At 52.0% G+C, this 23,169-nt stretch overlaps 5 protein-coding genes across 5 annotated transcripts; 3 read left to right on the top strand and 2 right to left on the bottom strand.

The window, feature by feature from the left end:
• Window positions 1–5,066: 5,066 nt before the first annotated feature.
• Window positions 5,067–7,345, top strand: BO80DRAFT_40179 (uncharacterized protein). Its single transcript, XM_025717581.1, has 5 exons — window positions 5,067–5,416; window positions 5,471–5,675; window positions 5,743–6,165; window positions 6,224–6,406; window positions 6,466–7,345. Exons 1-5 carry the CDS (start codon window positions 5,324–5,326, stop codon window positions 7,200–7,202), a joined length of 1,641 nt encoding a protein of 546 aa, XP_025576451.1. The 5' UTR covers window positions 5,067–5,323; the 3' UTR covers window positions 7,203–7,345.
• A 1,020-nt stretch (window positions 7,346–8,365) lies between these two features.
• On the top strand, window positions 8,366–12,641 carry BO80DRAFT_40202 (putative leucine permease transcriptional regulator (SAC3)). The gene is made up of 6 exons (XM_025717593.1): window positions 8,366–9,112; window positions 9,188–9,367; window positions 9,425–10,385; window positions 10,498–11,484; window positions 11,539–11,880; window positions 11,939–12,641. The coding sequence occupies exons 1-6, from the start codon at window positions 8,591–8,593 to the stop codon at window positions 12,577–12,579; spliced, it is 3,633 nt and encodes a 1,210-aa protein (XP_025576452.1). The 5' UTR covers window positions 8,366–8,590; the 3' UTR covers window positions 12,580–12,641.
• Window positions 12,642–13,344: 703 nt separating this feature from the next.
• Window positions 13,345–16,920, bottom strand: BO80DRAFT_404316 (uncharacterized protein; the record flags this gene model as incomplete). Its single annotated transcript, XM_025717675.1, has 5 exons — window positions 13,345–15,854; window positions 15,910–16,297; window positions 16,354–16,402; window positions 16,456–16,577; window positions 16,753–16,920. 5 exons carry the CDS (start codon window positions 16,918–16,920, stop codon window positions 13,378–13,380), a joined length of 3,204 nt encoding a protein of 1,067 aa, XP_025576453.1. The 3' UTR covers window positions 13,345–13,377.
• A 2,190-nt stretch (window positions 16,921–19,110) lies between these two features.
• BO80DRAFT_404317 (single-stranded DNA-binding protein) lies at window positions 19,111–20,195 on the top strand (the record flags this gene model as incomplete). Its single annotated transcript, XM_025717676.1, has 3 exons — window positions 19,111–19,400; window positions 19,533–19,621; window positions 19,707–20,195. The coding sequence occupies 3 exons, from the start codon at window positions 19,111–19,113 to the stop codon at window positions 19,775–19,777; spliced, it is 450 nt and encodes a 149-aa protein (XP_025576454.1). The 3' UTR covers window positions 19,778–20,195.
• Window positions 20,196–20,509: 314 nt separating this feature from the next.
• BO80DRAFT_352778 (pheromone receptor) lies at window positions 20,510–22,002 on the bottom strand (the record flags this gene model as incomplete). Its single annotated transcript, XM_025715636.1, has 3 exons — window positions 20,510–20,837; window positions 20,903–21,386; window positions 21,441–22,002. The coding sequence occupies 3 exons, from the start codon at window positions 22,000–22,002 to the stop codon at window positions 20,510–20,512; spliced, it is 1,374 nt and encodes a 457-aa protein (XP_025576455.1).
• Between the last annotated feature and the right edge of the window lie 1,167 nt (window positions 22,003–23,169).

Genomic DNA, 23,169 nt, shown 5'->3' on the forward strand with positions numbered 1-23,169 from the left:
TGCCGCTGGGAACGAGTAATTGGCGAGCCCATATGCATTACAAGGTTGATATCGTGGCGGTGAGACGCTCCCACCGGTTCTGCCTGTCGTTATGGCCCGTGGGAGCTCACCGTTCAATGCAAGGCTCCGTGGCTCGTGTGCGCTTGCCGCTGCCACGTTGCGAACGTCGATAGCATCGACTGCGATTAACATGATGGCAGCGAAAGCAGCCCAGGTTTCGGGGATGGCGTTATTACGATTCCACGGGGTCTAGACTCGGGTCAGCCGGTCAGGAGGAATGAAAGGGGTCACCTGCCCGCCTGGCGGTCACTTTCCGAGAACCGCGCCGGCAGGGATTAGTCCCACGATGACTTAGTGAGTTAGTGTTCAGCTCGTCGGTCCTGGTGAAAGAAGTAGGTAGGGACGTGTTAGCCAGGCAGTCGAGCGGACTGACCATGGGGTATGGTCCACGGACCACTTCGGACAACTTTCCAGGCGGAGAGTCTCCGGGCCCGTTCCTCGTCACCCAGAGGGTCGCCAGCGGAAATGATGATGCCATGCCGGGTGTTTCGCTAAACAGCGTCCTCATCTCCTGTCACTCTATCTTATCAAGATGACTGAATATTCAGGCCGGTTCGTGAAGATCTTTCCCCACGGAGACGGAGTATCCAGCGCGGCTGCCGCTTCTCATTGCTCAGTCCCGATTGCCCGCTGTTTGCCATAGGTGAGGAGATAAGATGGATGCCGCATTTGTTTGTCCCTGACATACATCGTCCTTTTGCTCGCATATGATCCTGGCAGACTGTCGCTCAAGGTTCCCGGTGACAGCCACCCTCGGTAGGTGAGGACCACACAAACATCGCTTTTGGGCAAACAGTATCCGTACTTTCTTTCGATGAAGGAGTGCTACATTGCGCACTTGTTTGATGTCTATCCGTCATCGACTGCAACGATGCTCTCTACTCCGAGGTACTCCGCACTGGACATCATTAGCCAAGAAGCACGAAAGCATTGACTTTGCGGGATTCCGAGAATAGCAAGTGCACAGACGAACCACAATCTGAAGCGCGGTGGTGAAAAGTACCTCCCACCACCAACTTAGATTAAAGTCTCGGGCGGGACTCGTCTTGGATTCGCCCTAAGGGAATTTCTGGGTCGCGGATCTGACGTGAAGCCACCACCTCGGGACCTCTTATCGTCGTTGCCAATTCCACGGTTCAGGTACCTGGGGGCTGGGTCGTCGCAGATAGAGGGGGATCAGCCCGGGCAACTCAAACCTTCGCTTAATGTACTTCGTTAGTCGTAAGAAGGAAGTAGTAGAGATTTGGTGTGACGCCATCCTTTCTGCTTTCTTTGTCCAGGCAAGAAGTGGCGTGTTACTAAAGGAGTCTGCGGCAGGTATTGTTGAGTGCTGGTGGGGTCATCAAGGGCTTGATTGTGTAAGACATAGCTACTCCGTAGATACTAGATAGATAAATGATAGATACTCCGTAGATTGAGGAAGCACATCATTCTTACTAACCTCCTGGTGGAGGGGCCGCTGTGGCCCTAGGTTAATATGCGATCTAGAGAATTCCAAATACTCCTATATTTCCGGTCCCCATACCCCAACAATCGGAGATTTTCCACTGCCAGACCTTGTACGCTAGGCGTTATAGTTAGATTGGTTTCTGCCATTTTGGTAGCAATACAGCCCTCTTCCCCACCGCAGTAGGGACTACGTACGCCGTAGTAAGTACGTACTTCAGGCTCCCGTCAATAGTTCGAGATGCTGGTGGACATCCACACGGCCCGAGAAAGCTCTCCCTGCCAGTCTGCCGCCAAAAGTCAAACGCTTCCTCTACCGTCTCCAGTCCCTTGGGCCATGCGCAAGCCCGAACTTCGCCCACTTGGTAGATCGTCCTGGGATGGGTGGCTTCCGCGGCTTGCTATTGGCCCACTTCCCAGAGCCACTAATTCGGGGCACATCGCCTCAGATCCGCCCTTTGGTTCTTCACAATTTTCGTCTATCGTAATTTGGTAGTACCCAAGACTCTACGGTGTATTCTATTCGTACTTATCCCGGTACTAGCTATCAGGCCGGATTGGTCGGCTAGATTGGAGGTCGTACACACAATGATCTTGCGTTCATATACTCCATAGTATGAGGGACAATATAGGACCATTCAGACCTTCAGCGCTTTCGTACCCAACCTCAGTTAGGAACAAATCTCGTCTTGAAGCTTAATCCGTCTTCCAACCTCCTTATCATCGCATGCACGGTAGTCCTCCGTATGGACTCCTACAAATGCTCAGGAGGCGATCAGCTGACCACGGCGGCGACTCGGCGAGTCCGAATTGGATCATCACGGGCGAGACGGGGAGTCTACGTAGCATTCACGTACATCTGTTTCATCTGCGCATAAATGAGCGTAGATAGACTGGTACATATGTACGGAGTACGTCGGCAGTAGAATCCGGATGCTCCTGGAAGTATTCCGATGATCGTGGCGTTGGATGACGGGCACCCCTCCCGGATATAGTATCCAGAACTGTCTCCTGGACAACAATGTGCCTCGTCCATCTGTCTCATGTATACTTCGAAGGTCTATTACCCTGCACAGCATCGCAGGTGATGTGGTGTAGGGCTCCAGAACATCAGACCTTGTATACTCCGCGCTTGATGGGATTTTCTCTATTTGTCTGGCCCAAGCGTGAGCTGTGTGGGACGGCCCTGACGATATGCGCGGCCTGTGCGTAACCGGGTTCTTGTGTTTCCCGAGCGTGTTTGGGTCTACGTCTCGCCATACAACATGCAAGCCATTCAACGAGGTTAATTAAGGGGGTTTTTCGTGGCTTAGGGCCGATTCTGGTGTGTGTGTGTGTGTGTGTATGGCATGCGACGGTCCATGACTTCCACCTTGCGCCGACTGCGGTATCTTGATAACTGCGTTGGCACGGACAATTCAGAGCACCAATTCCAGTCCCTGGCACTGGCACTGGCACTGACACTGGCACTGACACTGTCATTTTCAAGGACGTAGCCCATCCAGACTCGAGTTGAGGTACGAGAAGGAAGAGCTGCTGTTACCATACTCCGTACTCCGTACATGGTGGAAATGACGAGCGATACTAAGTAAGTATGTCACTGGAAAGAAAACCGGTTCCAGTTTGGTGGGTGTGAGATCTACCAATCATGGCGATTCCTTGGGGTGCCAAAAGTCCCGCGCTGAATCGGCGTTCCGGGAAGCCTATCCCTGAAGTAAGTACTTACGGGAGGCACCCAGCTCTGGCGGTTGTAGACGTTCTACCCTGAAGTGGCGGTTAAGAGTGCTCCTGAGCCAACTTCAACGCTAGTGGCCCGACTAAGTCAGTCCCTCATCGCTATGCTAGCACTGGTCGTTTTACAGAGGTAGGCATCAAAGATCGGGATGGCAATCGTAGAAATTATGAGGGCTTTGTTCCTTTCTCGCTTTGGGATGCCGTTACTTTCAAGTTCTAGTAGTAGGATGGGTACGAACTTGTAACCAGCAAGTCATCCCCCTCCCCCCCCCGCTCAGCTGCCCGGCACTAGTAGCGAACCTGAATGATCACCACCCGCGCCAGAGACCTGGCGGGTATTCAGTAGTTGTAGTAGTGGTTGTGCCGAGTAGATAGCTACCGATGATTCTCAGATGGCTCCAGGGACCGCGAAGTCAAGCATTCTGAAGGAAACCACTGTCGCATCTACAGTTTTGCAGTTCACTGGTGGTGGAGTTCCATCAATTAGTATCGAGGCGCCACCGGGTTCTTTCTGAGTGGCCCGCTCCGAACAAAGCCCTGGGCTGCCACAGCCCCGACTGGGTGGTCGATCTACAAATAGTCGTAGTAAGGTACTTTACGGAGTAAAGTACGTACTTAACCCTCGCGATGTAAGTACGTCTTAGTAGGAGGCAGCAGAGGGTGGGACGGAAGCAAAATCATTTTCGGCCAAAAATTAATAAAAACAAAAAAAAAACAAGAAAAAAAAGAAAAAAGGTTTTCCCACGCCCGAAAATTAAATCCAAATAACGCTTAAACGGGAAAATCAAATATGCGGAGGGCGAAAATTAAATTAGGAAATAGTAATAATAATATTTAAAATCGGAATCATAATAATCATTGCCCCTACTGCACGGCCTTACCAAAAACACACAGCGGCAGATGCGTAGGTAGATTGTGTATCCATGCTTTTCTAGGAGCTGTCCGTTAGTGTTTCGGCTTGATACATTCAAGGATTATCCATGCTGCTGGGATGCCAAATCGGGATGGATTGAATGACAGCCCGAGGAGGAGGAGGGGGGCCCCCGATGCAGCTCAAGTGGGTTGGGGTTCTTTTGTCGTAGATTCAATCTCGATCCATCAGTCGCTATCTAGCAGGTACGCTGGTGGGCTGGGAAACCTGAGACGTCCCCAGTCAAAAAAAAGTCCAGTCCGCGCCCTTCTCGTCTTCGTCTGGCTTTATACTTAAGGGCCTGGAGCATCCAGATCCTTTGCCCATTCTCGACTTCTCTTTTCCTCATCACTTCTCTTCCCCATTCGTGGCCTGCACATCTCCTGCTTGCTTCATCTCTTGGAAACCCTTTGTGCCACCCGGACATACATCCACCTTCCACACCAACATCTTTGTGTCACCATCCTTATCCATCCCCATCCCGGCGCAACGGCGGAAGTACTTTGGTGTCACCTTTCCTCACGGGTTCTCGGGTCTCGATCATCTCTTCAGCACGCCCGTTTCGGTTACTAGCAGCTTCCCTGCAAGGTCTACTATACCACATCCAGTCACGGATTGCCAATCATCCAGAGGTGTTTGCTCTTGCTTCAAGGTGAGTTGCTGCTTGTTATGCAACCCTTTCCCGATTCTCTCCGGGAGGTGGATGTTTGTGTGATAGTGTCATACTATCTGGAATCCGTATGGCTGGAATGCCACTCCGATATCAAGCCCAGCTGGAAGTTTGGTGGTCATGTTGGATGCCTCCCGACACCCGAGCTCAATGTCCAGTCCTGCCTCAATAGTGGCTGTCAGAAAGATAAAACCGTTGGCTGACCCCCGTAAGTTGGCAGTGCACCATCATCACCAAACCCGTGGCACTGCAGCACGTTCTATACTCGCTCGCTGGATCTTCGCAATAGAGATCACCTTTTTCACACGTCTCGGACTCACACAAATCAAAGGCGCTTCCACGATCACCCAGCAACCCGTGCGCTTTCATTCCTGAAAGTCGTATGCTTTGAGCCGGTTTTCTTTTCGACTTCATACTTGTGTTCATAAAGCCGAACTGTGCCACGATTCCGTCACTCGATACGGGCTTCCTGAACTTGATTTAGACTTTGCCCTAAGATAATCATGGTATTCAACACTCCTCTTCCGAGGACAGGGCTCGGCAAGAGACCCTCGTCCTCAATGAAAAACGATAGCGCGGGTTGGGAGACTAGTCCTGTGAGTAACGAGACTTGGGGGTCGAATTCATGTGCTAACACCATATGATCAAAGACCATGCTTCCTCCCTCGCGCCTATCCGTCAACCTGCCCTATACGCACTATGCTCTGATCTACGTGGACAACATGGGCAAGCTTAGGGTGGCCGAATCTCCCTCGATCCAAGAGCATCACACCACCATCTTCACCTCCGAAGTGCGCGACAACTTCCTGGAGATCCTTGGCGCAAAAGTTGGATACCAAAAGCCTACGCTTCAAAGTAAGCACATTAAATTCTTCGCAGAGCTGTCACTGAAGAGCGGTTCCCTAATCCCGAGAAACTATAGGCATCAACCCGACCGCACTAAGCTATGACCGCTTTGAGGAGCCAGCTTGCCAGCGCCAAGGAAAGAGACGTAGACTTCACTCTCAGAATCCAGTTCCGGTTATGCAGAACCCTCAGCCCGATCTCACAGAGTTCCCGTCTAGTGCAGGAGTGAACCGAATCCCGCTTGAGATCGGTGATTCCGAGCGAGTGGAACAGTACTACACGATCTCCTTCCGGCACTTTCAGCAGGTCAACTGCCGCGTCGTTGCAAAGGCCTTCATCAAAGTCATTGAACCCCGCAAGCAAGTGAGGCACCCCTATAACGGAGGCCGGCCTAAGCCTGGAGCCCCTCCCGGCTCTAAGGGTGATCCGGAGAAGACGAAGCCTGAGTGGTGGCCTGCTCGTGTGGTGCACAGGGAGCCGGATCATTTGAAAAAGGAGGGTAAGTGGTTGCAGTTGGAGCTTTCCTGTGAGACATAAGTACTGACCCGATCCAACAGAGAGAGTCGAGCTCTTGGTTCATATCGTGCGCAAACTGAGAAAGATTGGAATCACTGCCGACAAGCTTCTGGAGATCGCGTTCGACTGTCGCAGGCAACTAAAAGAACAAGAGAAGTTCTCGATTATCGAGGAGATATGCAAGGTGCGGAAATTGGAGGAAAGATATGAGCGGGGTGAAGTGGGTAAGGACTCCTCTGGAAGTTCATACGTTGATCAGAGGACTAACTCTAACCCTTACTAGATGGTTCGACAGTCGTCTATGTGATGGACCGCGAGGCCCACCCTAAGGGCGACAAAGATGCCGAGTCGGTCGCCGAGCCTGAGCCCAAGCTCGAGCCAGAAGAGCCCATCAACTTGGAAGAAGTGGCCATAACCCCGACCCCCTCGGTTGAGGAAGTACAACCCCCTTACACCATGGATCCTCGCGACATGACGGTATCTCGCCCTATGCCCATGGGAGAAGAAAGAGATCAGCTTTTCCCCTTGCCGGAATCTCTAAGCTTTGGAGAGCCAGCCAGGCACGATGGAACGTTTTTCGCTCCATCGAGCGACTATCACGGTGACTACTCGAATGCTCTCATCGAACCACCTACGACTCCTGCAATGATCACACCGACTGAGCAGACTGCTTCATATGATTTCCTGACGCAAGCGCCCTTTCCCGATGCTAGTACCGTGGAGCACCGTCCAGCGGCGATGCCAATGCAACACTCGGTCAGCCAGTATGATACCTGGACGTCATCTTTCCGACAGGATCTATTTGGCCCTCTGGATTTCGGATCCGCGGCCAGCCATGCCGTCCCTCAGCCCCGCATGCACTACCATATGGGATCAAATGCCGAAGACATTGACCACCTTACTGAGCTCCCTCGCGACCATACTACCTTTATGGAACCACCCAGCTCTAGAGGGTCTCTCTTCCGCACTGGCTCCTTGAGCCATCCACACTTTGGTCACCAGAGTGTTGATCAATTGTGATCGGCCAGTTGCGCATTGGTTGCTTTGGCCAGACAGAACAGTCTCTTGATCATTCTGATCTTAACGATACGTACGACCATGACGAGCTTGTTATTTGCGATCATTTCTCTCCTTCTCTTCTGTCTCCAGCGCCAGGAGATGACGTGCCGCCTGCGCTTTCATTTCCGCGGTGGCCGCCTCTTGGCCGGGACTTTCTTCCTACTATATACGTTCTGTGTCAAGGTATATATGTGTGCGTCGGTTCCACGGCTGGTACCGCTCTATCTGGTTGACGATGCATGCCTGGTCAAAGCTTGGGGAACAAGAAGCGGCCCCGCGGGTGCCCTCCCCTTCGCCCATTCCAGGCACATTTTTGTTTGGGTTTTCTTATCGTTTGTGGGTTAATAGACTTTGGAAGCACGGGCGCTCGAGGTGGAAAATAAAATATTTTTGGTTGTTGAAGGATACTATCGAAAGCCGCCAGTGTTGTATGGACTTGGACTCTTGCGAGGGCGGATACATGTGACAACAGCGTTCTAGCGGTTTGTGGAGTAATAATGTGGTCTTGGAAAGGATTGCACTGGTTATTCAGGTATATTGAGCATGTTTCAATGATTCCTCCCTACCCGGTCGTAGTATTTGTCCACCCTTTGTCAATGTAATAGTAAATAATGTAGGGAAATTCCGTCGACCGCGCGGCAGTGGCGCTTGCGCTTGAGCGGGCTTGGCATGCATCGATCTGTCCCGCCGCGGAATCGGAGCTTCGCGCTGCGGCCAAAGACATGCCATCCTCTCCTCCCCCAGCTTCCAGCCCACCAGATCCTCCCGGGTCTCTTCCGTCCTTCTTTCACCCGTTTCGCAGCTTTTTGGTCCAACAATTGTGCCCGTTTCATTCACTCGGGTACTCCAAGTCGACCGCCCCTGTCCATATCGCTGTCCCCCGACTTCGTGGAGTTAAGAATCGACGAACTCGCACAGCCCGCGGCCGTTTCGTCATCCATCGACTGCGACCGATAAAGTCTCCCTACCAAGGACGGCACTTTCAAGGTATAGCATCAATCATCGTGCTTATTCTGCGCGTCTGCTTTTGGAGTTCTTCTCTGCCACTCCCTCCCACTTTAGTGTTTCTCATCACTCATGATCTCATCAACATGATGTAGTATCATGCGATATCGTTACGAAGCTAACTTTTTCGTTACGCGCGTGCCAATGGTCTTGGAGGGACAGCGCTCTTTAGTTTTACGATCTTCCTACCCACCCCGTTACCCCAGAGGTCTCTCGTCAAGGACCCTCGTTGACCGCAAACAATCCTCGCTCAGGACTCAGTACGCGATTTAACACCGAACGCCTGGAGCTTACACCATTGAAAGGCAATCAGCTTCGTCCACGGTTCAGCTGTTCACGGCAAAATGGCCGGCCCGCCAAACCCCTTTGCCGGCCTCGGCCAGAGAAATGGGCCAGCCGGTTCAGCAGGACGTGGACGCGGTGGATCAGCTAATCGCCCGTTTCAAGCCAACAACACGAATCCGCCCCGCGATACCAAACCCCGTGGTCGAGGACGAGGTGCTTCGTCGGCAACAAGAGCTGGAAGGGGCCAGGGAAGAGGGGCCGGCTTAGCGAACAATTCGTGGCGTAACAAGTCGGCTTCACAGCCAGGGTCTGCTGGATCGACTCCCTCGCCGTTTGCACCCCTGAAGCAGACGGCTCCTGCTTCCTCCCCGTTTGCCGCGCAGGCCTCGCAGCAGAGCTCGCCTTTTGCAGGGTTTGGAAAAGCATCGCCTTCGCCGTTCGGTGCTCCCAGCTTAGATGGGCCCGCCGCGAACAGCTTCACGGGGTTCCCGTCCCAACAATCGTCGATTGGAGCAATTGGATCCAACGTTCCTGTGGAGGATGTCTCGCTACTCAGCAGCTACACCGAGCGCTACGAACAGGTCAGTTGTGATTGAAATGCTTGAGCATGGATACCTCGAGAAAGGCAAGTTAATCGATACTCATAAATGGAACAGCTCAAGCTCGATAGAACGAAAGAGCGCGAGAAGGCAATTAGGGAAGGGCAGATGGCGGATCCTAACCAGCCGACGTCTCTGAATCAGGCAATCACGCCTGTGGGCACCTGCACAAGCATGTGTCCTGAATTCGAAAGGGTGGAACGTATAGTTCAGAAGATGGTCGATAAAAGTGAAAAGGTACCGCTTCCTGTGTTTCACTCTTAGTCTCCAGCAGCACTGACACTATGCGATTAGTATCTGCATCCTGCGACAAACTCGCTACAGAATATGGAATTAAAGATGCTCAAACGATTCAGACGATCCGCGGCCGGCTATGACGAACAGCTCCCCTCCGATATTCGAACGCCGAAAACGCTTCTTCAGACCATGAATTACCTGATACGGCACGTCATTGATGGCCCCGAACCTCTGGGGCTCATTCATAAGTTTGTATGGGACCGGACTCGCTCAATTCGGAATGACTTCTCCGTACAGCAGCTCACGCAGGAGGACCACGTGAAAATGGCGGTAACATGCCTGGAGCGCATTGCTCGATTCCATATCGTGTCCTTGCATTTGCTCTCGAGCCCTGCGAATGACGAGCCCTTCGATCGCCATCAGGAACGCGAGCAGCTGAACAACACCATGCTTTCGTTGATGTACTACTACGATGATAACAGAGGCCGGGTCGCATTTCCCAATGAAGATGAGTTCCGGGCCTACTACATCATCTTTTCGATCCACGACCAGCGGCCAGACTTGGAAGCTCGTGTCCAAAAGTGGCCTGCCGAACTGAGGAACTCACCCCGCGTCCAGATAGCGCTGGAATTGTTTGCTGCTGCGGGTAACACGTGGGAATATCAGGGTACGCTCGATTCGAAGCGACCAAACGCCATCGCGCAAGGATTCTATTCGCGATTCTTCAACATGATAGACTCACCAGGTGTCTCATATCTCATGGCTTGTGTTGCTGAGATATATTTCAACCATATGCGACAGACCGCTATTCGTTCGATCTGGAAAGGATACTGTCGCTATCCTGCCTCCCAACAGCATAAGAACGAAGAATGGACGGTTGATGAGTTGACTGCCGTACTTTGTTTGGATGACTATGAGCAGACCATCAAGTTTTGCGAGGAACAGGATTTGAAATTCGCCGAGAACGCCAATGGCGACCTATATCTCGACTGGGGCAGCCGTCCCGTTGATTCCGTCGGTACGTGTTACTCTCGACAATTCTTGCGCTTCGGACAGTGGATGGCAGACCATGTGCTGGGCATTTCTTTCACACGTTGGTACCAAGTCTCGACTGACCCTTTAAATTACAGCCTTTCAGCCATCGTCGGATCACTCCTTTTCGGAAAAGCATGTTGAATCGAAGCGTGCTGGGAGAACACTGGCAGCCATCATCCTCGGACTCAACATCAAAGAATCTGCGAATCTTGGAATGATCGACGTATCCCATCTGTCCGAGCGCGTTCCTGCGCTGCCCGCCCCCGTTCCGGGACCTTTCACCAACGACGACTCTCTTTTCGTGAGCGACGATGAGAACGTCTCCATGTCATACAACGTTCAAATGGCCGAGATCCCGTCGCAAGACGAGAGCCCGCGCGATTCGCCGGCTTCTGCGTCCAGCCTTCGCAACGCCTTCGCCGGCTTCCCGCAGCCGGAAGCTTCTACGGAGCCTGATCGTCCAAACCCTTTCTCTTTTGCTCAACCGCCGACTAATGCACAACCGTCTGAGACAAAACACCAGGCATCCTCATCTCTTTTCCCGTCCAGTAGCACAGCCGGTGTCTTCCCAGCCCCTGCAACCGCAGCGCCGAGTCCTTTCTCCCCTGCTACGTCGCCATTCAACTTGCCGAAGAACCCTCAAGGGGAAGGAGCTCCGGCCTTTACTCCTCCGCCGGCTAACCAGCAACCGACTTCCATGTTCACGGCTGCGCCGCAACCTGCCACGTCCGACAACAAAGCAAACGCCCCTCTATTCTCTTCTACGCCCTTCAAGTTCCCGACCGCCTCCCAACCTAACACGACCTCCACGTCACTACCCAGTCCCTCGGTTTTTTCTTTCGATGCCAAGCCCGACCCAGTTGATGTGCCAGCTGCTAGCCAGCCTGCTCCTAGCATCTTTGACAGTGCTAAGGCGCCGTTGTCATCAGGAACACCCAACTCTATCTTTCGCTTTCCTGGACAAAACACAGTCTCTGCGGAAGCTCCTGCTCAGCAACCTCAAGCAGCCCCACAAACTTTCGGGGTTGCCCCATCCCAGTCGTCATCCGTCTTTCCGTCGGTATCAACTCTGAAGAAACCCGGTATGTCTCTCGGAAAGACCTCTGTCTTCCTCATCAATCCTAATAAGTATGCAGAGCCGACTCCCCTTTTCGCCGCCCCCGCGCCTCTTGCGCAGTCGGACACCGCGCCTCAAGCCCGAGTTGGTAATTCACTATTCCAAGAGAAACCATCGGTTCGCTCAGATGATCATGCTGCTCTTCCATTGGAACACGAAGACCCCCCTGAGCCGTCTGCCGAAGAAGACCACATATCTGTTGAAAGCGGCCCTGTCGCTTTGGAACCTATAATTCCTTCATTTGCGCAGAAATCGGGTGCAGTGGAGGCTCCTGTAGATACGGAGGCTTCAATCCAACCGGTCGAAGTTGAACCAGACCATATACCTGTCATTGAGACTCCTGATGAGAAGTCATCTTCTAGTGAGCTCTGCCCTCTTGGCCCCCATATGTTTGCCGTTTCACTAACGGATGGTTTCAGCATCCGACATCACTTCGCGCCGCAATGCGTGGTTATCGGCATTGAAGGAAGCCGCTGATAAGCGGCGGGAGATCGTATCAAACGGCCGTAAACGAGTTCATGAGGAACCAGAGGAACACGCCCCTTTGGAAAGCGGACCCAAATCGCACAAGTTGCCAAAGGCAGAAGTCCCCATTTCGCAGAAGAAATCCCTGGCCTCTGCTTCGACGAAGCCCCTGCCGAAACTTCCAATCCTCGAGCAGATCGAATCCTTGACCGCCAGGAAACCAGCGGAACCAAAGCCCGAGGGACCAAAGTCGGTCCAAGTTGACGAAGATGAGCTCCTTCTATCTGCTGCGCGTATTGCGGCAGAGTCCCTCCGGAGTGGACCAAAGCTCCTGGATGGCTGGTCTACATCATATGAACCGCGAAGCTCTCATTTCAGCCCCGGGAGCAGTTTATCACCTTCTCTTGCTCTTTCCAGGAGCCAATCACCCCAATCATATGTCAACGGCTACGAGGTCTCACTTGCTCCAGATACAGACCTCGGACTCGGTCGTACATTGTCTCGAACAGAGCAACGGATCCGGATGACGGGCGCCAAGGGACTGGCGTACAAACCATTGGATTTCACTCCCGACAAGAAACGAAAATCACGCTAAGACTTCTTACCCTCACCCACCCACCACTTGACCGGTTCGGTTCGGTTCGGGTTGTTCCTACCTATGCGCAATACTAGACTTTTTTCTCTCAAATCAACATACATCTTCTCAACTTTTTTTTTTTTCATATTCTTCTTTTCAACAAACATTGATTGATTGATCTTTTGTCTTGTTCATTGGACCACGAAGGGAAATTGATTCTGGGTACTCGACACGGTTTATACCATTTGCATTCAGCACAGGCGCTTTGAGGTTTCATGTACTCAAATTTCTTTTTTTTCTCTTTTTCCTGTGTTTTACGTTGGCCTATCATACATATATACACAGGTTGTTGATGATTTTGGGCCTTGTGGCTGGCGCGGGGACTTGATTTCATGTTCTGCATACAGACAGACTCTTGACGTTCTGGGGAAGCAGAGGCTTTTCTCGCCCTTGAAAACTCAGAAAAACAATACCCTCGAGGAGGGATGGCGGTGATGTTGGTGTCTTCGCCTCGGTACGTACATATCCAGCGTGCTCGGGGTTAAGATAAACAATAAGACTTCAAATAAAGCAACTGTATCTATGCGAACCTATGACCTTGTCATGACTACTATTATTTACCTCTCTTGATTAACCTGTAGAAGACTGATGGCCGTGTAGATATGCATGAGCCAGCCAGTCTATCATCCCTGCTTAAACTAGGCGCGGTCCGTGAAAGACACCGGAGACAGGAGTCTTATCTTTCCGTTCTTCCCAGCCCGTATATCAGATATAACGAACTACCTCAAACGGCGGGTACCCAACCCCCGTACGACGTCACGCCTCCTTCACATTTTTATTAGCCTTAGCTTGCATCCGACGCATAGCTTCCCGGTGCAAGTCACTCATATCCCCGCGCTGCATACCTTCAGCGATCGCATTTCCAATATGAATCGAGTGTCTCTGCGCCTGACTATAAGCAGGCGGGTTGCGCTCGTGTCCTGTAGAAACCATGGAACTATTCTGCTTGGCAAGCGGGTTACGCTTCTCCTTTAGGTCCTCTTGGACGGATTCGCGCCATGCAGCCATGGCTGCTGGTGTGTTGGTCGGGGATGGTCCGTTGCCGAGGTTCCGTCTTGATGTTGAGTAGGGGGTATGTGCTGGCAGTGGGCTGGGGCTGGGAACGGTCTGTTGGTAGAGCATTGCGCGACGTTGCGAGAGTGGCATGTCGTCTGCTTCGTCGCGGATTCGGCAGGTAGATGATCGTCGTAAGCCTTCGGGTGGTGGGTGTCCTGGGTTGTTTCGCGCGAAAGGATCCATGCTGAGGGAGAAGGATGAGAGCCGGTTTCGCATCATGTCTTCGCGTACTGCTATTAAGGGGGCGGGGCCTTTCCATTGTGGCTTTGTGGCCTCGGTGTCTTCTTGGGGTTGTTCTAGTGTTGTGGCATTTCCGATCAGTCCGCTCATTGAGTATCCGTTGCTGAAGCGTGGTTGGGCGGTGGGAGGAGGGGATTGGGACGACTTTTTCTTTGATTGATCGGTGTGGGAGTAGGGATGCAGCTGAGAGCCGCTGGAGATCCGACGACTGTTCCGCCTGCTTGGTGGATCTCGGACGCGAGGCTCTACAGCGGGCGGAGGCTGGGCATTCAGCGGTGTCTGCAATAGTTCCAGTACGTTGACCGGTACTGCGGCTTCCTCGACTTCGGGGGGACATTCTGGTTGTTCTTCTTCGATTGGCTTGATAGGTTCCAGCTCGGGGGCTTCAGCATCGGCCAGGTGTTTCGCCCATTCGTTTGTGCGGTAGGACTGGACTACTCTTGATGTCCGCCTTGGAAGATCTTTCACCGTCTCTTCATTCAGCTTCGGGGGCTCTTCTTTCACCGGCTCTTGTTCGATTCTAGGTTGCGGCTCTGGAGACTTGCGTTTGCCACGGCTATCTTCTCGTTTCTTTCCGATTTCGTTTTGAGACGATGCATGTGATGGACTTGGTTCTCCACGGGGTCTTCGATCTTGCACATCAGGGGTAGTGTCGGGCTTTCCAGGGTTTCCAGTCTGGAGCTGATCGCGGTCGTGATCTTTTGGTTCGGATTTCTCGGTGTCTCCGTTATTGGAGACGTGTGTGGACAGTCTGCCTTCTTCGTCCTTTGGCTCGACCGGAGGTTCATCTGAGGGTGATGAGAGACCTTCAGTCTTTCCTTCGCCTGCGACTACATCTGGATCTTGACCAGCAGTCCCATGATTCGCCTCAATCAATGCTACTTCCGAAGCTTGGCTATGTGAATGCGTATGGAGGCCCTCTTTGGCATCATCCTTCTCGGGTTTCTTTGTGCTGGCTGCCATTGACTGCCCTTCGTTGTCCTTGGGGATAATGGCCTTGTCCACATTGTTGACCACAGGTGTTTGCTTGTCATGAGACCCTTGCCCTGGCTGCTGTCGTTCAGCGTCGGCCATAGAATGCTTCTCATCTGATTCGGGATTTTCCTTCGTCATCTCGAGATTCTCGCCCTGGACTTCAAGGCACTTAGAATCTGGGTTGCCACCCTCATCTATGGTGCCATGCACAGATGAAGTACCATCGTCAACGGATCCCAAGACCTCCCGGGACTGAGAAGGGGGCACGCCGTTGCCTCGAGAACCTCGTGGCATGCAAAATGCCCCGGATGCTCTCTTTGAGCGTATCGTTGCAGTGTCTGAACCAATGACGGCCGTCATATCAGAGCTCTTATCGTCTTTGATTTGGGCTGCAGCTGCACCATCAAAGACTTTGATGGGAAGTGAGCCACTTTCCTCCTGTATCTTGTCGGATGTTTCCTTGGCTGTCTCAGTCTGTTCCCGGTCATGAGCACCTTCTCTCGCGCCTGTCGCGTCTGAAACGGCATCTTCCGTCTCCCTTTCTCTGCAATCGGAGCAACGATAGGAGCAGTCAGAAGAATTAACGATGCTCTTCATGTCATAACCAGCTCCCTTCTCCATAGCATCCACCTCGTCGGCATGGCACTTCGTGTCGTCCGCGCTCTCTGACTCGCCCGACGCCGGCTTAGCGTCCCCGTATTTTGCTTCCCATTCTTTCCGCTCTTGTATATTGTCTTCTTCCAGTCTTCGTCCGAGCTCGGCCTCGGATTGCTCTTTCTGTCTCTGCTCGTCATCGCGCTTTTCTTTCTCTCGCCGTCTACGTTCTCTAACCACTTTCCATAGCCTCAGTTGAGAGACCACGCCCAAGATAGCGATGATGACTGTGGTAGCGAGTTCCACACGAATGTTACGGGTAATCGGATATGTATTAGTACCCAATGGGAAAATATTGTCATTTAGGCCTAATATGCATGTCAGATTGTCACATTACTCGCGCAGGAGAGGAAGCCAGCTCACCCCAAATGTAGAGCCAAAACTCTTTTAATCCAGCCCGGCTAAAACAGTCGATGCCAAGCGCAACAGCGGTACCGCCCGAGATACCGGTTGACACAATCAGCCCATAAGGGCGAGTATGGTGGCTAAAGGACATGGCATAGAATGCGACCGAGATTGCGCCGATGAACCCGCTTTTGGAATTGGTGTCTGTGAGAAGCCCCCCTGGTTTCAAGGAGAGCAGCCACATGCTACTGCAGAATCCCCCGAGCAGGCAGCCAAGGCCCTCGGTTAGCTCCTTGAATACAATCGCAAGAGCACCAAATGTCATGCCGGTAAAGAAAATAGCAACGAGATACGCTCCCTGAACAGCAACTCGGACAGGAGGGCTCATGACATAGACAATCAGGACCTAGTGGAACGACGATTAGAGAACGAACTTGACCAGGGCTGGAGGCCAGAGCCTACCGTAACTCCAAGACCAGTCAGAAAAGCAGTGGACAGGAAGACTTGGACCCTAGACTATCTGTAAGCTAAAGGTCTTCTAGCTGACCGGTATGGGGAAGTAACCTCAAGTTGCGAATTCCGATTAGTGCAAGAACTGCTCCCGTGACAAGGAGAAGAAACCCACCGATGCCCAGGGCAGGAGTGACTGTCGGCTGGATGGGAAGGGCATCAGGATTCGTCGAATTCTTGCCATCTTTTGCAGGTCAGTATTACGGGAACATCGGTGGGAGCATTCGGAGGAAAGTTTCACTTGCCGTTCGATGCTTGTGACGTACTTAAAGACGCCACAGTGGTTGAAGCGGGAGCAGTGACATTTGAAGTTGCTGTGGAATTGCTCTTTACCGTCGCATGATTCGTCACGCTCGCTGCTGTATCGCTAAAAGTTTCTGTGGCCGTTGTGGTGCTCGGAGTAGCCTCTCTTACTACGAGGCCTCCCAACTCATGGCGCTCGGGGAGAGAGATCTCAGCCGAAACAAAGCACCTAGGCACAAGGCAGGCAGCCAGAGCAAGCACAGGGAGCAACCGCATGGCGAACGTACAGAGGGGGCGAATCGCACAAGAAAGCTAGCGTAACCAATAGGCCAGCTCCTGGCCAAACGATGTCTGTGCTTCAATATAAGGGCAGTGGGGTTCAGAATGCTACTTTTGAAGGGCTCAGTGGCCACTTTTCACATAATTCTCATGTAGGCCGCAGACAATTATAAGAATCAGCGTGTTCTCCTAGCAAACGAATTCTGAGACACGCGAAGAAGGTGGATTAACGTGATGTGGGCATTCAAACGGACTGCTAGGTGGATCACACAATGCTTCATCTCCACCACCTATACGTAGCCATGAGGGAGGGAAGATGGAATAAAAAGATAACGGTGGGATAGGAAGGGAAATATGAAGAAGGAAAGAAAAGAAAAGGAAGAGAAAAAGAAGGATTCCCGAGCTTCACCTTGCACAGGATCCGAAAAGACTGCTCATTTTTTTAGATTTAGGAACCAGGGGATTCCGGTCAGATAGCCACGCTCTGCTTCATCAAAAATCCAAGGAGAATAAAGATGGCGAGAGTGAACTAGCTGCATGGAATATGCGAGCTGGTCCACTCCCTGTCTCCAACAAAAGCAATAGCCACCGCATAGTCGTGCATGTTTGCTAAATGAAATTCTTTCGCAGGGATCCTCCCCTGCAAAACAATGACACTGGGGGTCGTCCGTAAAACATGGGGTACTCCATGCGATGTAGGTTGACAGCATCCATTGATAAATGTAGACTGGGAGGGATACCCTTTCCCCGAGCATGTTCACCTGTTCAATTGGTTCTAAGCAGCGAAATTGTGACATGAGGACCGTGTGAGGGTGGATTTGCTTTTCCCAGGCCAACAATTTATCAGATGTTGGCAACTCTCGGAACTCAAGGGGGGTGTGCAATTAATGCACGCGTGCGATGGCCAGGTTTCAATAGGACGGATGAACGCGTTGACATACTCTGCCAGTGGCGGGCTATGACATGTTGAGCGAAAGAAAATGGCTCTAGTCGTGGTGGTCTCCGGGCCAGATTAAGATTTTCAATGGAGCACAGACGACGGAGTTACTTGCCTTGCAACAATTCAGGGACGCGACCACAGATCGTCGCCATTTGTTGACCCGGACTATCTAGCATTGCTAGCCGCTCATAGTTAGGCCGTTCGAGTGATCGGCTGCAGGAAAGAACACATCTAATTTCGCTCGCGATCTTCTCAGCCTATCGTGCTTCAGCCCCGGGAGACAATGCCCATTGGGGATTTCTGACAAAGATCACGTCGTGCTCTCAATGGATCGTGGTGCTAGCCTAATCTCCGACCTGCTCTCTCACTTCCCAGGGGTTCTCCGCGACTATTGACCAGTCCGGCCACACGGCGTCCTTGATCCTAGGAGGTATCTAGATACGGAGTATGCGGGTTCGATCAAGAGCGAGAGCTATTATAGGCGGCGCTAAAAGTTAGCGGCCGGGAAAGAAAGCGTCTGAGGATGGGTTTCCTGTCGAGGTCGAGCGGTGTCGGGGCATACACCGTTTTGGATCAAACCATCTGACGGAAACTTTGAGGTGTAGTTGATTCCATCCAATCTCCGCCAGCACATGCCAATAAAGAGATGCAGGGTAGGTGCGGTGAGCAGAGTTCGAAGGAAGTTGGAACTCTTGGGGTCCAAGTTAAACCTTGGGCAAGCATGCACTCTTGACGGCTGGGCCTAAGATCTGTGCCTTGCTGCTCCCCCAATGGGTTACAATCTGACGTCTCACAGGCCACAGCTGTACTGAAGCCAACTGATTCGTAACCGAGCGGTTGACTCGCTTGGCAGTTCCCATGCTTCAAAGTCTATGATTGATATATGCATGCACCTGCAACATATAAGCATAATCAAAAGTTTTTTTCTTGCTGCCCAGGACAGCCTGAGAAGAAAGTGACCTAGAGCTATCACAAGCTTCTGGGTGAGACACGCGTGTGGTGAAAGCCAGTGAGTAAAAGAGGAAGAGAGAGAGAGAGAAGAGTCAGAGGGACTACTATACTCTACTGGGAGGCCAGTCCTCCCGTGTGGTGATGTGGCGCATTACTGTCACGTGATATATGTGGCGGTGCCGCGGAAAAGTGAGCTTTCACAATCCAAACTACCCATCCTCACTATCGCCATTCCCGTCCCTAGATATCTACTACCGTGCTTTTTTGAAAGTCAATTCCAATTCAATCAACCCAACATGTCTTCCTTCGCCTCCTCTCTGCGTCCCACTCTCCGCGCCGCTTCCGGTGCTGCCTTGTCCGCTCGTTCATTCAGCTCTTCCTCGTCGCGTTCCGTTGCGCGTTTGTTGCTCACCGGCCGTCTTGCAGCCCAGCCCGAGCTGCACGCCACTGCGTCTGGTCAGGAGGTCGTCAAGTACACGATAGCTTCCAACCACGGCCCCAGCAGCAAGCGCCAGACTAGCTGGTTCCGAGTTTCGGCTTTCGTTGATGGAAGCCAGCGCGAGTTCATCACCGGCCTGCAGCAGGGGTAAGTTTATTCCTCGACTTCTCTACATACTGCGGTTATGCCGGTCCGTCGATGAACTATTAACCCTATCTTGGGGCCTATTCATCGACAGATGGGCGAATCATTTACTCATTACTAACTTGATCGTCCCAGAACTCTCCTGTTCGTCGAGGGAGACGCAAGCATCCGCCAGTGGGAGGACGCAGATGGCAAGAGACAGTCGACCTTGAGCGTTGTCCAACGTGAGTAGTACCCTCCCAAATGATGAAACAATGACTTTTAAGGGTAATTTTGTGCTGCGGAAATGCTAACATGCTGTATCCGCAGGCGCCGTCGAGGTCCTTAAGCGTCCCTACAACCCCGAAGCTTCCTCCGAATCCGCCTCCGACATCAACTGAGACATGTTTATATGATAGGTGTGGTATAATAAGCATGGCAGGACGATTCGTCGTGCTGACTGCTACGGTATCTCGAGGTCAGGCCTCATTCCGTTCTGCTTGGCTCCACTATGTATTATAATCTCCGAATTTTTGCCTCAGGCTTTAAAACTTTGTCGGTGAATCCAGATCACGATCTGCTACGGTCTGTTTGATTTCTTTTCCGAACCACATGTATTAGTGATTGTTGCTCTTGTGTAGAATATGCCCTCATATGACATCCCGCTCTCGGCGTGACCGGCGTGTGTGGCGCGTTCTGCTATAAATAGGCCAATTGGACTGGTCTAATGGTCCCAGCAATGCAGGATGTAGTTGACTTGTCTGTTCCGATGCCGTTGTGTCGCATCATCTCGAGATGATATAATTAGATAGATCTCAGATGGCAGTCTGTGGCGTGCAATATACGCGCCTCGAGCACGTTGAGCGGTCTTACGGTACAGTAAACCAGCGAATTGCTGACTGGTCTCCGGGTCTTTGTAGTCTAGGTCAAATATTTGTAGTAGTAAACATGAAATGGACAGACTACTGCGTAAGATTTGGAAACATGAAACAGTTGGTCGAGGCAAGGTCCAATGAGAGTGTACAGGAGAGATACGTATCAAAGGCCAAGAATCATAGACAGAATCCGATGGGTTCTTTGTTTCGCGGCCTTCTATTCATTAAGAGTAAGTTGCGCCACGGTGGCAGGCATCGTTAGGCGTGCACCTCACTCGCCTGACTGATCACTTGCTTCACCCGAATATGATCCCCCGCAAGCGGCGTGGTTCCAATGTCACTACTTCCACGACTCTGACTCACCCCAGCCCAGGCATTGGTGGAAACTGTGTTTGTCGGCTCAGGCATATGGTGCAAGGAGACCATTCCTTCCGGGCTGGAAGAGTGACTTCTGCTTTGCAAAAACCAGGGCCGTCTGTACCACGATGCCCACCTCGATTGCGTAGCTCGAGACGTCGCGCCCTTTTCAATATCACGGTAGTCACGAGTAGACCGAGCAGCGTCAACAGAGCTGTTAACGTGTGTCCTAAAAAAAACCCCGTCAGAACCAGGCACGGGAATCAATATCCGAACTTTCTAGGACGGTCCTACCGTGTTGTGGTCATCCATGTTTTATGGAATAGTAACTTTGCTCGGCTACCCGTGGACCCTGTCGCATGGGAGCCGTTTGCTGTCGATGATTGGAGAGAAGCAAAGAAGTAGCCGAAGCCCAGGAATCCCAAGATCTTGCAATACATTTTCGAAGCATCCCTACCACTCCCAAAGAAGATACAGAACACAAACCCCGAAGCAACTGGGATCCAGCGGTCGTAGAAAACATGTCCCCCCGTAGGAACTTTGATGACCTGGTTCCAGTTGGGCGAGTGAAGAGTACTCCACGAGTATGGGTGCCACGGCTGTGTAAGAATTATGTTTGAAGAGATAACATAGGCTTGAACGGGAAGGATGGCCCACAGCATGACGAAGGCAAGGAGGAACAGCCGCATAAACCTCGATTTGGTCAAGTTACTATTGGCCGACTGAAGTATGTCTCCGAATTGGCTTCGGTATTTGGCAAGGCGATGCAGTACGATAACTAGCAATGAGATTAGCTTTCTTTTGTATAGCAAATGTATTCCATCAAGCGTACCACAATAGTATGCGGCAATCAAGCAAATGATAAGCGGCCAGATCCATGCTAGCGCAAGGGTCACCCAGCTTTGGTCGTAGCTATTGAGGCAACCAGCAATAGCAAACAGAAAGTATCTCCCTCCCTGATAGATGTAGTGCGTGAGCATGGCTATCATCGGGGCGATCACGCAGAACAAGAGGACCATCCCTCGATTCCACCAACGTTGTGATTTGGTTGGAACGAGATTCGCACGGCTAGTGTCTAGGACGTGGGCCAGGCTGCGAAAAATACAGACCAAAGTCCCTGGGATAGCTATGTAACTGCCAATCATGACCTTGGCCTCAATATCACAGAGTCCATTGCCATCCCACCAGGAGTCCACGTCGTCCGTCGGCCAGATCAGAGCGTTCACTATGTTAAAGAGGTTGAGCACCAGGTACCAACAAATAAGGCTGCTTGCAGGAAAGTTTCTGTTTTTCCAATGCATTACCAGTGGGATGATACTGAGAATCATGGAGACGAAAGAGAGAACCGGAACGAGTGTCGCTTCCGGATAAAGGGGAGCCGCTGTTGGAGTCATTCTGAATCCCTGATACCAACTTTATATCGGTATCAGTAGAACAGATGAGCCTGAAAAGTGGCGAAACTGGATGCTTTTCAGACCTTGTCCAATCTTTTCTCGTCGGAATGGCCAGATACCAGGATGAGAGAGTGCTTAGACGAAGACGACCAGCAGGTATGAGCGGGATTCATCCTGCCAGGGGGAGGAAAGCCATCTGAGGTTATAAGGTGGTGGAGCGCAGGCCACAGACAGGAGCAACAGCGACGCCTTATTGAGATGAAACTCTCGAATAGACAGAGTTAATGGACGGTCGACCCAGGTGGGGTCCGAATGAGACACCATCTTGCAGGGACTCAAGGGATACAGAAGAAGTAAATTGGGAAAAGGGCCGACGAGTGTTGTGATCTGCTGTGGTCATCGAGGAGGCGCTGCAGCGGGTTGTAACAGCATCGGCCGGGCGACTGGTCCAGTAGAGTAAGCTTTAGAGGCTTTAGAGTGACGATCACCCTGTCGATGTACACAGGGACCTAGGAGGCCCAATAGGCTCTAACACAGGCAGTTGAATAAGGGGCAGTGATGGCAGTAATGGCAGAGGTGATGGTGGGAATGGTGGAGATGGAGGATACACCGCGAGCCCGGCCATTCCTCTTTGGGGTATCAAAGGACTCAGCGCCATCTTCGCCGCCTCTATTTTGCTCCCCTCCGGTTGCACATCACGCCTTTCCTGCCTGGCCAGCCTGTGGAAGGGCGAAAAGCTCAGCAGAAGCTAGGCCGTGCCACCGTCGTCTCATCTCCTTTTTCTTTTCTCAATTGGACAGTTCGTTGCCGAGAAAGTAAGTGTTGCTCTCCCCGTTTATAGTTCATGAGACTGGAGATGTCTGACACTTTGGCACTTCACCCAAACAGACCAGACGAGGTTCATGTGAGCCTAGCCTAGCGACTTGGCTCTCATCGGCACCTCCAGAAGCACCTGGCCCAGGGTTGGGATTCTAAACTTGCGTGTGTTACCAGAACGAAAGGCTCACTTGACCCAAGCCTGTGAAAAACGGACCGTTGTCCCTCTCAGCTGGCCTCCCAGCTGGCCCGGGGTCAGTTACTAGCCTCGGCTCAGAACCGCTTGAAACCGGACATTTCCCGATCATCTTGAGCTCAAATTCTGTCAGTTCACACAGGCTCTGGGGGCAG

This window comes from Aspergillus ibericus (assembly GCF_003184845.1).
Source record: "Aspergillus ibericus CBS 121593 unplaced genomic scaffold BO80scaffold_14, whole genome shotgun sequence".
NCBI classification, from domain to species: domain Eukaryota; kingdom Fungi; phylum Ascomycota; class Eurotiomycetes; order Eurotiales; family Aspergillaceae; genus Aspergillus; species Aspergillus ibericus.